At 38.6% G+C, this 13,812-nt stretch overlaps 3 protein-coding genes across 3 annotated transcripts; 1 reads left to right on the forward strand and 2 right to left on the reverse strand.

Annotated features, from left to right (window-relative positions):
- Positions 1-1,051: 1,051 nt before the first annotated feature.
- Positions 1,052-4,210, forward strand: LOC149108625 (recQ-like DNA helicase Blm). The gene is made up of 2 exons (XM_089293881.1): positions 1,052-1,744; positions 2,139-4,210. Exons 1-2 carry the CDS (start codon positions 1,119-1,121, stop codon positions 3,268-3,270), a joined length of 1,758 nt encoding a protein of 585 aa, XP_089150007.1. The 5' UTR covers positions 1,052-1,118; the 3' UTR covers positions 3,271-4,210.
- On the reverse strand, positions 3,386-8,302 carry LOC149108626 (uncharacterized). The gene is made up of 2 exons (XM_089293880.1): positions 6,863-8,302; positions 3,386-6,236 (listed from the first exon to the last, which is right to left on the reverse strand). Exons 1-2 carry the CDS (start codon positions 8,084-8,086, stop codon positions 4,776-4,778), a joined length of 2,685 nt encoding a protein of 894 aa, XP_089150006.1. The 5' UTR covers positions 8,087-8,302; the 3' UTR covers positions 3,386-4,775.
- Positions 8,303-9,314: 1,012 nt separating this feature from the next.
- Positions 9,315-12,344, reverse strand: LOC110065474 (uncharacterized). Its single transcript, XM_020772620.2, has 2 exons — positions 12,214-12,344; positions 9,315-10,143 (listed from the first exon to the last, which is right to left on the reverse strand). The coding sequence occupies exons 1-2, from the start codon at positions 12,272-12,274 to the stop codon at positions 9,779-9,781; spliced, it is 426 nt and encodes a 141-aa protein (XP_020628279.2). The 5' UTR covers positions 12,275-12,344; the 3' UTR covers positions 9,315-9,778.
- Positions 12,345-13,812: the final 1,468 nt, after the last annotated feature.

The raw sequence follows: 13,812 nt of genomic DNA on the forward strand, positions 1-13,812 counted from the left end.
AATTTAGGCCCACAGTACAACGTTTATCTCCCAATCCAAATTTACTTGAAGGTTTGGTTATTTCAATTTGTAGGTATTCGTGTCTGCCTAGCCAGACCTTAATTCTTATACATTTCTTGGAAATGGTAAAAATCCTCTCAGTTATTTACAGCATAGAATAACAAGGAACATACATGAATAATGAATCATACCAACAAAGGGGAAACTTGTAATTCAACTTTGCCACAAAAATGTCAGAGAATCAAACATTAATTTTGTTTTCAATTTTTCAAGTCATACCTTAAGTTTTTCATGGGTTTGGTTGGTCTTGTTTGATTTGATGGGCAAAAGGAACATAACCACTCATTTTCAGGCCTGAAACAGCTGTGCTTTCATTTTAATATTTGTCACATCCAATTTTAGCCATTTTTACTTTTTCGTTCAGCTGGAATAAAATATTGTCCACAGACATAACCAGACACTGTAGAGATGAGACACAGAGCTGTAATTTGCGACAGATCAGAGAGCAAAAAAAAAAAAAACAGACTGCTATCAAATTGAGCAATAATGAATCAGTTACGTTAAAATTTGCGCCGTTATCTTGCCTCGGCAACAAAGAAAGACACAACATGTTTGCATGGACAGTGGTCTGATGTCATAAAGTTGTTGCATTACATTTCAACCCACATTCACTCAAAAAAACATATCAAAGTATAAAATCCTCATTATGCCACAATATTTTTATTAATGATAAAATACTACACTTGCATTTGTACAAAATATGAAACAATATAATATTAATCTTTACACAATTTCGCTCCTTTGGAAGCTTCCAAATACTATTTCACAATTGTACATGTACAAATTTACAAATTAAACTAAGCCATAGCCCATTTTACGGATATTGAATGCCATACTGAATAAATCTATTTCACAAAGGACTATGGGTCGAAAAGGGGGCATAATTTGCAAGATAGCATTGCTAATGTTTGTGAAGACGCAGAAAATGACTAAGATAACTTTAAAAGCTGGGGAGTAGAAAAGTTGAAATCATACTTATTAGCCCCCAACCTCGTTCCCAGGGTCTTTTCCCTGGCTTGGGGGTGGGGCGGGAAAAGGCCCTGGGATCGGCTGGTCACATGATCTCAGAACACCCAAATATCTTGGGTGTACTAAATTATCATATGTTAAACGGAACTTTCAAGATGGCGGTCTCGTCGAGTGAACCAAAGTTTTTGTCAGTGCTTCGTCGAGTCGGATTTTCCTTAAATAACGGTAATTTTCCACCTTTAAATTTAAAACCTCTTCAAATGAAGTGTTTTGAATATATGCTGAAAGGTCAGGATGTTATTGGAGTCCTACCTACTGGATTTGGCAAGTCAATGCTCTTTCACCTTCTACCTCATCTTATTCCTGTGAAGACCACCAAGAACATAGTTATTGTGGTATGTCCATTAAATTCCATCATTGAAGATCAGCTGAAAGTCTTAAAAGCTCGCAGGATAACCGCTGATGTCTTACAGCTTGCTGTAAACGAGAAGGAACCGGCCGAGAACTTGTTCGGAAATGAACAAGAACCAAGCGAGCACGTGGTCCCGGATTCAACGAAGTTTCCTCGAGATGTTGTTAATGGCAACACTTCAATTGTATTCGCCCATCCAGAGGCTCTAGTAAGTAAGGAAGGTCGAGAGCTAATGGGAAGCAAAGTCTTCCAAGAGAATGTTGTTGCCTGCATAGTTGACGAAGCTCACTGTGTTGAATTATGGTAAGTGCGTAAAATGTTCATTCCTTGTCTATTCATGTCATGTTTGTTACAGACTTAGCTTATTTCCGGGAAATCTAAATCACGGTTACGGCACCGACAAGTATTTACATTGCGAATACAATTCGGAAAAAATCTGCTCTATTCTCTTTCTGTTTACAAACGATGAAAATTTTACTCTATGAACTATATTGATAATTCATCAGTGAATTCTATGATATTTACACTGCTTATTGGAACATCATACATTGTCTCCATGCCATGCTCTTACAGCTGAACCATAATAACAAGATACTACTAAGTAAACATTCTTACTCTTAAACAAAAATTTTGTTAGTATGTCTCATTGCACTTATGTTTGAAGATTTGTAGCTCAGGGTTTCTTTTTCTTTTTCAGGGGTGAAGATTTTAGAAAAGACTTCAAAGACCTGTCAGTGTTGAAGGCATTCTTTCCCAATGTACCCACAATGGCTCTGACAGCAACAGCACCACCTCGTTTATTGAGAGACTTGAAACAAAGTCTGCAATTGAAAAATGACTGTAAAATTGTTGCTCGAAACCCTAACCGAGTGAACATATACCTGGACAAGAAAGTGCGTCTGAGTAATCATCATGGGAATGAAGGTTATGACAGAATCCTTAAACCCATAGCCAATGAACTGGCAATTGAAAGAGAAAACTACCCAATGACAATCATTTACCTGAAACTGAAATACTGCGGATATGCTTATGGCTTATTTGAAAGAATATTGAAAGCCAAACAGTGTGTTGGAGAAACATTAGAACCCACTGCAAGACTGTTTGCACAGTTCCATGCCCCCCAAACGAGTCGCATGAAGAAAGACATAATATCAGAAATAAAGAAAGAACAATCGAGGGTGAGGGTGCTATTTGCAACATCAGCACTTGGCATGGGTGTTGATGCTCCTTACGTGACCAACATCATCCACATAACACCACCAAGTAGCCTAGAAGCTTACATGCAAGAAATTGGTCGTGCCGGCCGTATGGGACTTTCATCATGTGCTACACTTTACTACAATAACTCTGATATTGGAAATAATAAAAAACATGTGGAAGAATCAATGAAGTCATATTGTAGATCAGAAGACACCTGTCAAAGGAAACTCCTTCTGGATTACTTTGGATTCTCCAGTGTTCAACAAGAGAACTGTTGCTGCATATGCGATGACAAGTTCAAAACAACTGAAGAGGATCTACCCCAAGCTATTAGAAGCAAGGTCAGATTTCTATCTAACGATAACCGCGTTATCCTTGAAAGGTTAATAAAGAGTGCAATTTCTGACCACGAGTCCAAAGTGGCATCAGAGTGTTCAACGCTATTTGACATTTCTGTAGATAAGAATCTGGCTGCAAAGGTTGTGGAGGGAGTGGAATTTATTGAGTCAGAAGCAGACTTGTTGAAATCATTTGGCATACGGGATGAAACCTGTTCTTCTCAGATCTTTTCACTTATATCTGCACACACTGTTATGTGTACAACTGAAATGGACTCCGATGATGATTAGAGCATCAACTTAAAATGTTCTGTTCGCCGATATCTGAGCATACTCCTGTTGACATGTCGAACTAAAATGAACTCCGAAGATTAGAACATCAACATAAATTGTAAATTCTGTCAACTACTATAGATATATCTTGATTTATTCTCTTAAAACACACTATTGATATTTAATTATTTCCGTGTTGTTGCCATGACACTGATCAGTTTGTCTACATTTGTTCTTTTCGCTTATATCTGAGCACAATACTATGTGTAGAACTGAAATGGACTCTGATGATGATCAGAACATCGTCATAAATTGTAAATACTGTGAACTGCTGTAGATATATCTGGATTTACTGTCTTAAAACACACTATTGATATTTAATTATTTCCATGTTGTTGCCATGACACTGATCAGTTTGTCTACATTTGTTCTTTTCGCTTATATCTGAGCACAGTACTATGTGTAGAACTGAAATGAACTCTGATGATGATCAGAACATCATCATAAATTGTAAATACTGTGAACTGCTATAGATATATCTGGATTTACTGTCTTAAAATACATTATTGACATTTAATTATTTCTGTGTTGTTGCCATGACACTGATCAGTTTGTCTACATTTCACTTATCACACATATCTGAGCACAATACTATGTGTAGAATTGAAACGAACTCTAAAGATGATCAGAACATCATTATAAATTGTAAATACTGTGAACTGCTGTAGATATTCCTTGATTTACTCTTAAAATACACTATTGATATTTAATTATTTCTGTTGTTACAATGACACTGATCAGTTTGTCTACATTTGTTCTTATCATGCATATATGATTATCTCAGCACAATACTAGATGTAAAACTGAAATGAACTCTGATGATGATCAGAACATCACCATAAATTGTAAATACTGTGAACTTTGATTTACTCTATTAAAATACACTATTGATATTTAATTATGTTGTTACCGTGACATTGATCTTTTTTTTTTTACATTTTGTTCTTTTCGCTTATATCTGAGCACAATACTATATGTAGAACTGATGATCTCTGATGATGATTAGAACATCATCATAAATACTGTGAACATTGATTTACTCTCCTAAAGAACACTATTGATTAACTAGGCCCTCAGTGATCTTCATTTAAGTGTATGTCTAAGTTGATAACTCTTCCAAGTGTTTGGCTAGCCACTGATGATAGTCCACAATGTTTAAATACCTTAGAGGAGACCTTTTAATGTCAGGGAAGCTGTCATGAAATCTTGCTGGCATATAATTGAAAGGACTCAATCGCAATAGGTCAGACACCATTTCTTTCTCATCTTTAAGTGAGTCACGTGTTGTATGTTGCACAGATGTCTTGTGGATCCCTACAGAACAGTCAAATTCTTCTACAATCTGATGGATGCCAGTGGTTGCTTTGCAGACCTTGCTTATAGAGTTCAGGGTTTTGTTTGGTCCCTGCCTCTGAACAATGCTTTTACTGCAACGGTTAGAAATTTCTTGGGCCAGGTCGTCTTCAATATTCCTTCCAGCACCACCCCTCCAATTGACAAAAAAATCCCCATTTGAACTGTTCAGCCAGGCGTGGAGTTAATAGGCACTCAATTTGGGCTATACTCACAAACATTTCAATGGCATATTTGCTGTAAGCCCCCATTGACTTGAAAACTGACAGCAAGAGTTTTTGGTTGATGAGATTTCTGCTGCCATCCCCCTCTGCTGCAGTGTCCTTCATTTGCATGACAAGAATAGCCAGGAAAATAAAACAAAGGGCATAATTCTTCACACAGTCATCATCATTGCAGCAGTCATTGACATCTACTTTCTGTAAAAGGAACTTGTCAATGAACTTGCCAAAAGCATCATCAAAGTATTTCTTCTTGTTTTCTAAGGTCTCACGCGCAATGTTTTCTGGGAATTTATGTAATGAGGGCCTTTCCTCAAGGTCTGACATCCCAAAAAAGTTCAGGGCAGCAGTTACTATATAGGCTTTCCCCACACTGAGGAACAACTCTTCGCTTCCTTCATAGGAGTCAAGAACTTTGGAAGGGGTAGCATTCCTCCTATTGTATTTCTCCCTGAAGTACTTTAAGGTGCCAACTTGATTGACAGACTCTGCTTTGTGAAGAAATGAGTATGAATACTGTAAAAGGGATGCTTTGGTATGCCACATCACTGGTTTAAAGGGCGAGCAATGTCCAAAACGATCAGCTGCTGTGTGCGAACCAGACAGCAAATCTTTGGCACCTGCAAATCTCACACGAGTTAGCTGATCACCTGCAAATGCAATCTTCATATCTCTCATTGGGTCATCATGGGTGTCTTGTTGGTGTGCATTTGTCTGTCCAGGTGCTGCAGGTCCTTCAGGAATTGGTGGATTATCTGTGTGTGGCATTTCATCTAGCAGCCCTGCTTGAACATAGATTTCAGCAATCCACTTTTCATAGGTTCTTAAAATGTTAACACAATCATCATACTTTGCTTCATTTGCATTGATGATTGGCAGGCTTACTATGATGGACTTCTCTGACATTTGTTGGCTGTACTCATGAGAAATGTGCTCGGGGATAACAGCTTTCAAGAACTTAAATTTGGGAAAGAACTCAAGAACAATTCGCCCAACAATGATTTTGGCACATTTTACATACCTTTTCCATTCTGGTACATTTAAAGAAAAATTATGTCGAGGGAAATCTCTAATGTTGCCTTTGGGGCTGTCATTGGGCAAGTGATTGAAGTCAATTCTGTTTTCAATCAGGTTACTGGCAAACAAGTGCAGATCATCATTCTGGATTTCCTTTCTCATGTGACCCTTCAAAATTTTCAGGTCCCAGTTGTCACCAGTGCCTCGGAACACACTTCCTTTCTTTACTTGCTGCACCACTATATCCGAAAAGTGACCTCCTAAGAGCTTTAGCAGGGTATCCCTTCTCCCAGTCGACAGGCACACGCCAAGTTTATTCAGTCGTTCTTGAAGCTATTACAAGGGGAGCAGAAATAAAAGTGTCAAACTCAGCATACATGCAATACTGATCTCTTATTTTCAATTCATTGCAAAGATCACTTATTATTATATGGACATGAGTGTTCTACTGGAAATGTAATAAACATAAAATCCATACGAAACTAAATCCAGGACCCAAGTGGCATATTGGCCATATCCCCGCTAGTGAGGATATTTATGACTTTCATGGTTGTGCTTACAAACAGTTAGTTGTCTATACATGAAAAGACAACTGATTACATGGTGTGTCAAAACAATATTTTTCTCACTCGCTGCACTCGTTTGTAGAATCTTGCTTTACCACCCAAAAATAAAATTCATATCTTCACGCCGCTGTGTAAATATCCTATACATTACATGCTTTTTAATTAATTCTTCAAATACAATCTCAATCACAGCCTAATTAATGACTCACTGTTGACACCAAACTACCAAACAATAACAAACGTTCTGTCAAGCTTTGTATAAGAAAAGAGGATCAACCATAGATTGTATTCAATGTATGAATTGATACCACTCACGCAGTGGGAGTAAGGGACATAATAAAGGAAAGCAATGAATTTTTTATACCTCATCAACTTATAAATTATATTACTGACCTTTTTGGTACATCCACCTTCAATGATGAGAACTGTATTCACACGTTTCACCAGGTTGAGTTCATGCCACCTCTCGTTCATAAGGATCGAGTACAAAAAACTGTACTTTACTTGAAGCTCAAGCTTTGTTTCTGCGACGGAGTTCTCCTTGCCAGACACTGCGTTCATGAGCTCAACAAAGAAAGGGAGGTTCGTCTTCAATTCAAGCCAAACTTTGCTGAAATCAAAGTCTTTCATGCTGTCATAATCATTTCCATATAAAATGGAACCTTGAGAACGCTTGCACAACTCTGCACACGATGTTTTCAACTCCTCACTAACGATTTTCTTCAACTCTTTCACAACACTTGGACAGTGATCTTTCAAGATAGCCGCCAGTACAATTGCATCCTTGTGGCTGACAGCTTGTACAATCATTTTCTGCTGTCTTTCAGTCAATAACGACTGCCCTTCGAATAATGATGTACAGTCATTATCTCCTGTTGATTTAGGCCTTAGAACAGTTGCAGCTTGCTGAGTTGGAAATGAAGGCTGCTCTACCGAACTTAATGTCGTTCGCCTCGACAGCTGATCCAAGGAAGTGATTGTGCAATCATGTCCTTTTGATTTAGACATTGGCACCGCGGTCACGCCGGTAGCATCTTGCGGTGTTGAGAAAGACGACTGTTCTGCAGACGTCGAAGTATTTCTTCTCGGCTGATCCGTAGAAGAGGCTGAGCAGTTATCTCCGGTTGATTTAGGCATTAAAATTGTCGCAGCTTGTGGAGTTGAGAAGGAGAGCTGCTTTCTTGTTGGTGTGATTGGCTTCGACGGCTCATCCACGTGCACAGAGCTTTCGGATGGCATATTCGATGATAAACGCTTCGACGGCTGAAGCGAAGAAGGTGACAGCTGAACGCATCGCTTTACAGCATATTCTGAGCTTTGATCCAACGGTGTATTCTCTATGGATTGGGCTCTCTGAATAAACTGTTCCATCTTGTTCACGAACGAAACACAACCCCTACATAAAACCTTTGACCTCATATCGTCTTCCGAAATTTTTATGCCACACGTTTTATGGACTTTGGCGCACAGATCTTTTGATGAACCAGCTTTGCTGAATATTCGAAGCATATAGCGACTCTCATGAGAATCACCACAGAGTCTGCAAACTGGATTGCGAGGAGAAATCTTCGTCGGAGTGGACATACTTTCCGCCATTTTTATTTCGGCATAATGCATAAATTATCTTTATTTGGCCAAATTTTGCATTAATTATTTAAAACAATCAACCAATCAATATGAAGGATTCACCGGCCGATCCCAGGGCCTTTTCCCGCCCCACCCCCAAGCCAGGGAAAAGACCCTGGGAACGAGGTTGGGGGCTAATAAGTATGATTTCAACTTTTCTACTCCCCAGCTTTTAAAGTTATCTTAGTCATTTTCTGCGTCTTCACAAACATTAGTAATGCTATCTTGCAAATTATGCCCCCTTTTCGACCCATAGTCCTTTGTGAAATAGATTTATTCAGTATGGCATTCAATATCCGTAAAATGGGCTATGGCTTAGTTTAATTTGTAAATTTGTACATGTACAATTGTGAAATAGTATTTGGAAGCTTCCAAAGGAGCGAAATTGTGTAAAGATTAATATTATATTGTTTCATATTTTGTACAAATGCAAGTGTAGTATTTTATCATTAATAAAAATATTGTGGCATAATTAGGATTTTATACTTTGATATGTTTTTTTGAGTGAATGTGGGTTGAAATGTAATGCAACAACTTTATGACATCAGACCACTGTCCATGCAAACATGTTGTGTCTTTCTTTGTTGCCGAGGCAAGATAACGGCGCAAATTTTAACGTAACTGATTCATTATTGCTCAATTTGATAGCAGTCTGTTTTTTTTTTTTTTGCTCTCTGATCTGTCGCAAATTACAGCTCTGTGTCTCATCTCTACAGTGTCTGGTTATGTCTGTGGACAATATTTTATTCCAGCTGAACGAAAAAGTAAAAATGGCTAAAATTGGATGTGACAAATATTAAAATGAAAGCACAGCTGTTTCAGGCCTGAAAATGAGTGGTTATGTTCCTTTTGCCCATCAAATCAAACAAGACCAACCAAACCCATGAAAAACTTAAGGTATGACTTGAAAAATTGAAAACAAAATTAATGTTTGATTCTCTGACATTTTTGTGGCAAAGTTGAATTACAAGTTTCCCCTTTGTTGGTATGATTCATTATTCATGTACGTTCCTTGTTATTCTATGCTGTAAATAACTGAGAGGATTTTTACCATTTCCAAGAAATGTATAAGAATTAAGGTCTGGCTAGGCAGACACGAATACCTACGAATTGAAATAACCAAACCTTCAAGTAAATTTGGATTGGGAGATAAACGTTGTACTGTGGGCCTAAATTTGGGACAGAGACCCCCCTAGAATTTTCAGATAGTGAAATACGCTTGTCTATTTGCTATTCTCTTACATATTTATTGAACCTTGCTATTCTCTTTATTGTTGAAATCATGCATTACTACATTTCATGTTGGCTAAGCAAAAGAGGGATTACTCATAGTGTAAAGAGTTCTATTCTATGTGACTCAAGTAAAGTCTACATATAAGGTTTTAATTGACTACCAAACAGATTCTACCTGGGAGTAGTCCAGGTTCTCACCTCCCCTTAATGGAGGAAGACTGGGCCCACTGTTTTACGCCTTTGCCAGCGCTTCTCCTTTGGACCACCTTTGAATCTGCACTACTGTTTATCTACTGTTTATGGCACCACTTATATGGTCTTATTACATTTCATACATAACGACAGCAAGACTTCTACAAGTACTTGTCTAGTAATTTGTGTTACAACCACTCAGCTAATTATAAGTTGATCAGACATTAAAAGCATCTCAAACCAGTCTTTGAGCAAGACTTAATGAACAAAGGCTAGAACCAAGAAAGCAAATGTCATGCATATTCCTAGCATGACTTGGTTGATGCTGTGTGATGATCCTGAGTTGCAGTTGTTTCCAGTGCAGCAGCTGTCTATTTCGGTGGTACCCCATGAGAAGGGGGACGTGGGGCATTTGGGCAAATCTTGTGAACTGGCTCCACAGCTCGACAAATTTGGGGCGTTACATCTCTTGTAGTAGATAGTTTCAGTGGTACTGCCCTGAGTGCATGTCCGAGTACCTGTGACACATTGTGATGTTCCTAATGGGCATGTTATTGACTTCATCTTTGACTTGCAGTCTCTGGCGGAATCTTCGCTGGTGCAATGGTAGCAGCTCAGAGAATCTACGTAGGAAATGACAAAACATTAATTCTATTCAGACAGGGCTTTTCATCTTCTACCATGGGGGCAGAAAGGAGAAACTGTCTCCTTCTCAGTAGCTGTTCAAGAATAAATTTTATGGACATGGAGTAGAGTATGTATGAGGTAGGTTTGAGGTTTGACACATGAATTTATGACATCATGACAAATGGTGTCCCAATAGCCACCATCTTGGGTCCACTTTCTTGATATAATGTCAGAAAACCATCTAGAACTACCCAAAAATAATAAAAATCAATAAAACAATGCCTAAAATGAAAAAGATAATTGCATTAATACAACAATGTTAAAAGCGAAAAACCAATGCATCAGAAAAGTATTAAAAAAAAAAATAAAAAAAAAAAATAAAAAAGAAACACAAAACAATACAAGCCAAACTTGAAAACGACATGTCTGTCAAAACACGGTTGCCATGGACCATAAGGACATGTCACACCAAATTCTTTTAAAGACCCAAAGTTTAGCAGCTTTTACTAAAACCTTACAAAAATTACGAATTCTTAAGTCCTGGCTTTTTGAGAAGAAGAAGAAGAATAACTTTATTTAACGAGGGTAAAAACACGCGTAAACAGCTAGCACTGACAAACTAGTGGCCCTCGTAAGGAGTTCTTTGAGGAGTTCTGAATTTACCAAAAAGAAATTCCTTCATTTCTAGCCTCCTCAGGTTAAGAATTTTAAGAAACCTGAAAGTGAAAAAATTCTAGCTAAAAACATTGCCGAACCTCCGCCACGACGCTTATTAATCTTCTCGACGTTTTAATGTGGCACTTGTTTGAGGGCGCTGCTTATTTTATCAAAATGCAAAAACGCATTGAAAATGTTTTTGACGTAAACGTATCTAGTTATGAACTCGTAACAACAGTGGTTGATTTTATGAATTCGTTTATTGATCGATCGAAAACATATCCGCTCAAACTTCACACGTGTCGTAAAATATATACAAGTGATTTGATCATGATATAAGAACCGGAAAATCAAGTTGAAATCAAGTACGACCTGTACAAACAAAACCAAAACTTCGTGAGTAAATGTTACATAATTGTTACGCGTGACTGTTCGTGACATATCTCTTTCCTGTTCAGAATAGATATCGATATCAACAACAACCAAACTCAGCTTAATACCTATATGTGACTTTTCTTTCCGCATTTAAACATTTAACCCCTGCGAGCTATACTTAGGGTGCGTTTTTTAAGAAAATCCAAGATTGGATTCTTAAATCCGAAAGAAACCGAAAACGGATTTTGCGTTTCTTTACTAAACAGATCAATCCAAGATCTCTGGGATCATGGTCCGTCAAAGGAAACGCAGAATCCACTCCCAGTGTGGATCCAATACAGTATTGGATTTTCTTAAAGAAACGCACCCTTACAAATTCAGCTTTCACACAAGAACTATACCTGATATGAGGGGAACTTCACTTCCTGCTAAAGAGTAAAGTGAAAGACTAGACTAGCCGATCGATTGTTGAGGGGTTTAGGGCCAGACTCTTTTTATCCCAATAGCGATTTGGTTACATTTATTTCTTATTTTGTTTTACTTTTATATCTGCGGTGATGGGCTAATCCCTTTGAGCTTTGCCCATTTATACGAGTTTCAGGGGTGAGCGTTTTTTCCAGAAAACACGCTAAATTTTAATAGAGAAGAATCAGGGCAGTCCATCAGTAGAGAGCTGAAACCCCCGCTCTCGCTTAGCGTGCAGTCTCTCGCACGTCTTTATCGACTCTCGTCAACACTCGGTTACTCTCATAAAGACCATTCAAATTTTTCCTGATTGTCGACACGTTCTCGCTCTTACATTTCGTGACTTTCTTCAAGTCGCGTGTACTCGGTATTCGGCCACCCTCAATGATACTGATCGATGGAAGTTTCGGCGGTAGCTTACTTTCGTTTGTCTCCAACGCTTAGTCGAGCTACGAGATGACCTCGGTTGAATCTGAGCGAGAATGAAAGATTTGGGTGTAAACCATAACAGATGTTTCGACATGGTAGGAGATCTAACCTAGGTGCACGAAACTAACACCCCTGCTTACCTCCTCGAGCAATGAAGAGAGCCACAACAATTATGGCAACGTGGAAATAACTGCGAGCCATATTCACTGCTTCCGCTAAACAATTGCACACAAGGGTGGTTCGCGAATTTAGTTATGTAGATATTTGAGGTGGATATTAGAGGACACCCCATATAAGGTAAGGGTGGGCTGCACTATCATTCATCAGTCATTAGCGTGATACATATCGGCTGACGTGACACAAGTGACAGTCAGCCCGGAGAGAGGTATGATGACAGACACCTTTATTGATTCATGTTTTTCTTTCAAATGCGAAGGAGTCTGTCTTTCTCTCAGGCAGTGTGACTCTCGCTGCCTTGTAGCAGAAGAAGCAGTCCTATAGTCTCACAGGTAAAAGCATCATTGAGATTCCTTCAAACGTAGATCAACGTACGTCAATCAGACAATGAATTAGTCAGTCAGTTAGCTTGTTATTCAGTGAGGGTCTCCCAGGGGGGGGGGGGGGAGGGTGTCTTTGTTCCCTTGTTCCCTTCCAAAATTGCCCTATGTTCCCATGTTCCCACACATTTTCGTTATTTGTTCCTCTTTGTAATTTTTCGAATTTTGTTCCCCTGTTCCCAAAAAATGGCTAATGTTCCCTTCGATATTTTGCCAATGTTCCCTTGTTCTCCAAAACCCCTGGGAGACCCTCTTCAGTCTGTCAGTCTCAAACAATCGTCTCTACACGTAGTGCCTATAATAACAATAAATTACAGGAAGCTCTCTCACCGACTGTCCTGTTCTCTGTAAAACAGGGAACTTTTCTGTATCACGCTAACTGACTGATAAATGATTTAGAGCTTAATAAAAGCACGTGTGATTCCCTGACAGTTGAAACAAGTCCAGTTCAGTTCTTTCATTATGATCCGCATCAGGATTTATCATGCAAGGTCCTGACACGGATCATGGTGTATCATTTACAATGATCACCGTTATCTTGGATCGTAAACAACTGATACATTAGAGATAATTCATATAAAAGCTAAGCCAATAATTCCACTCTCCTCCTCTCCCTCCTGCATCAACAATAGACAACGGGACTGACATAGCTATTTTCGAATTTAGCAGCCTTTTCCTGTTGTTACTCCGCCCGAAGGGTTGTACCTTTCGGGTGGCTAAAACGTTCAACAACTGTGGGCCGATCAATCTTCGTAAACACCGAGAATATATTTAAAAGAATAAAGCCAGATAATGCTTGTTGAACTAAAATAATTTGTGCTACACCGGAGCAGAGTAACGTCTTGTCTTTGTATGAATGAGCGCCATTCGAAAGAAATAAGAGATAATTTTGGTTCCCGTCTTATTGTATATTTCGATATATTATTTCCGGGATTATTTCCGATTGCTTCGGACTTAACAAGTCAGTTGACGTTTTAGTTCAGCACTTTTGAACAGCTTTTGCTTTCGGAGTACTGTTTATTTGGGATTTGCTACCAAGCAGGAAATCTTTCATTTGGAATCATGGTGTACCATTTACCACTGATAATCAAGAGGAAATTAGGGCGACTTTCAGAGCTTCTTGTTATATTCCCAGTGTAAATAACGATGTGCAAAGCCTAACTTCACCGTTTTTGTTTTTTC

Source organism: Orbicella faveolata, unplaced genomic scaffold, assembly GCF_042242905.1.
Source record: "Orbicella faveolata isolate gen_17 unplaced genomic scaffold, um_ofav_v1 contig_25, whole genome shotgun sequence".
In the NCBI taxonomy this organism is placed as follows: domain Eukaryota; kingdom Metazoa; phylum Cnidaria; class Anthozoa; order Scleractinia; family Merulinidae; genus Orbicella; species Orbicella faveolata.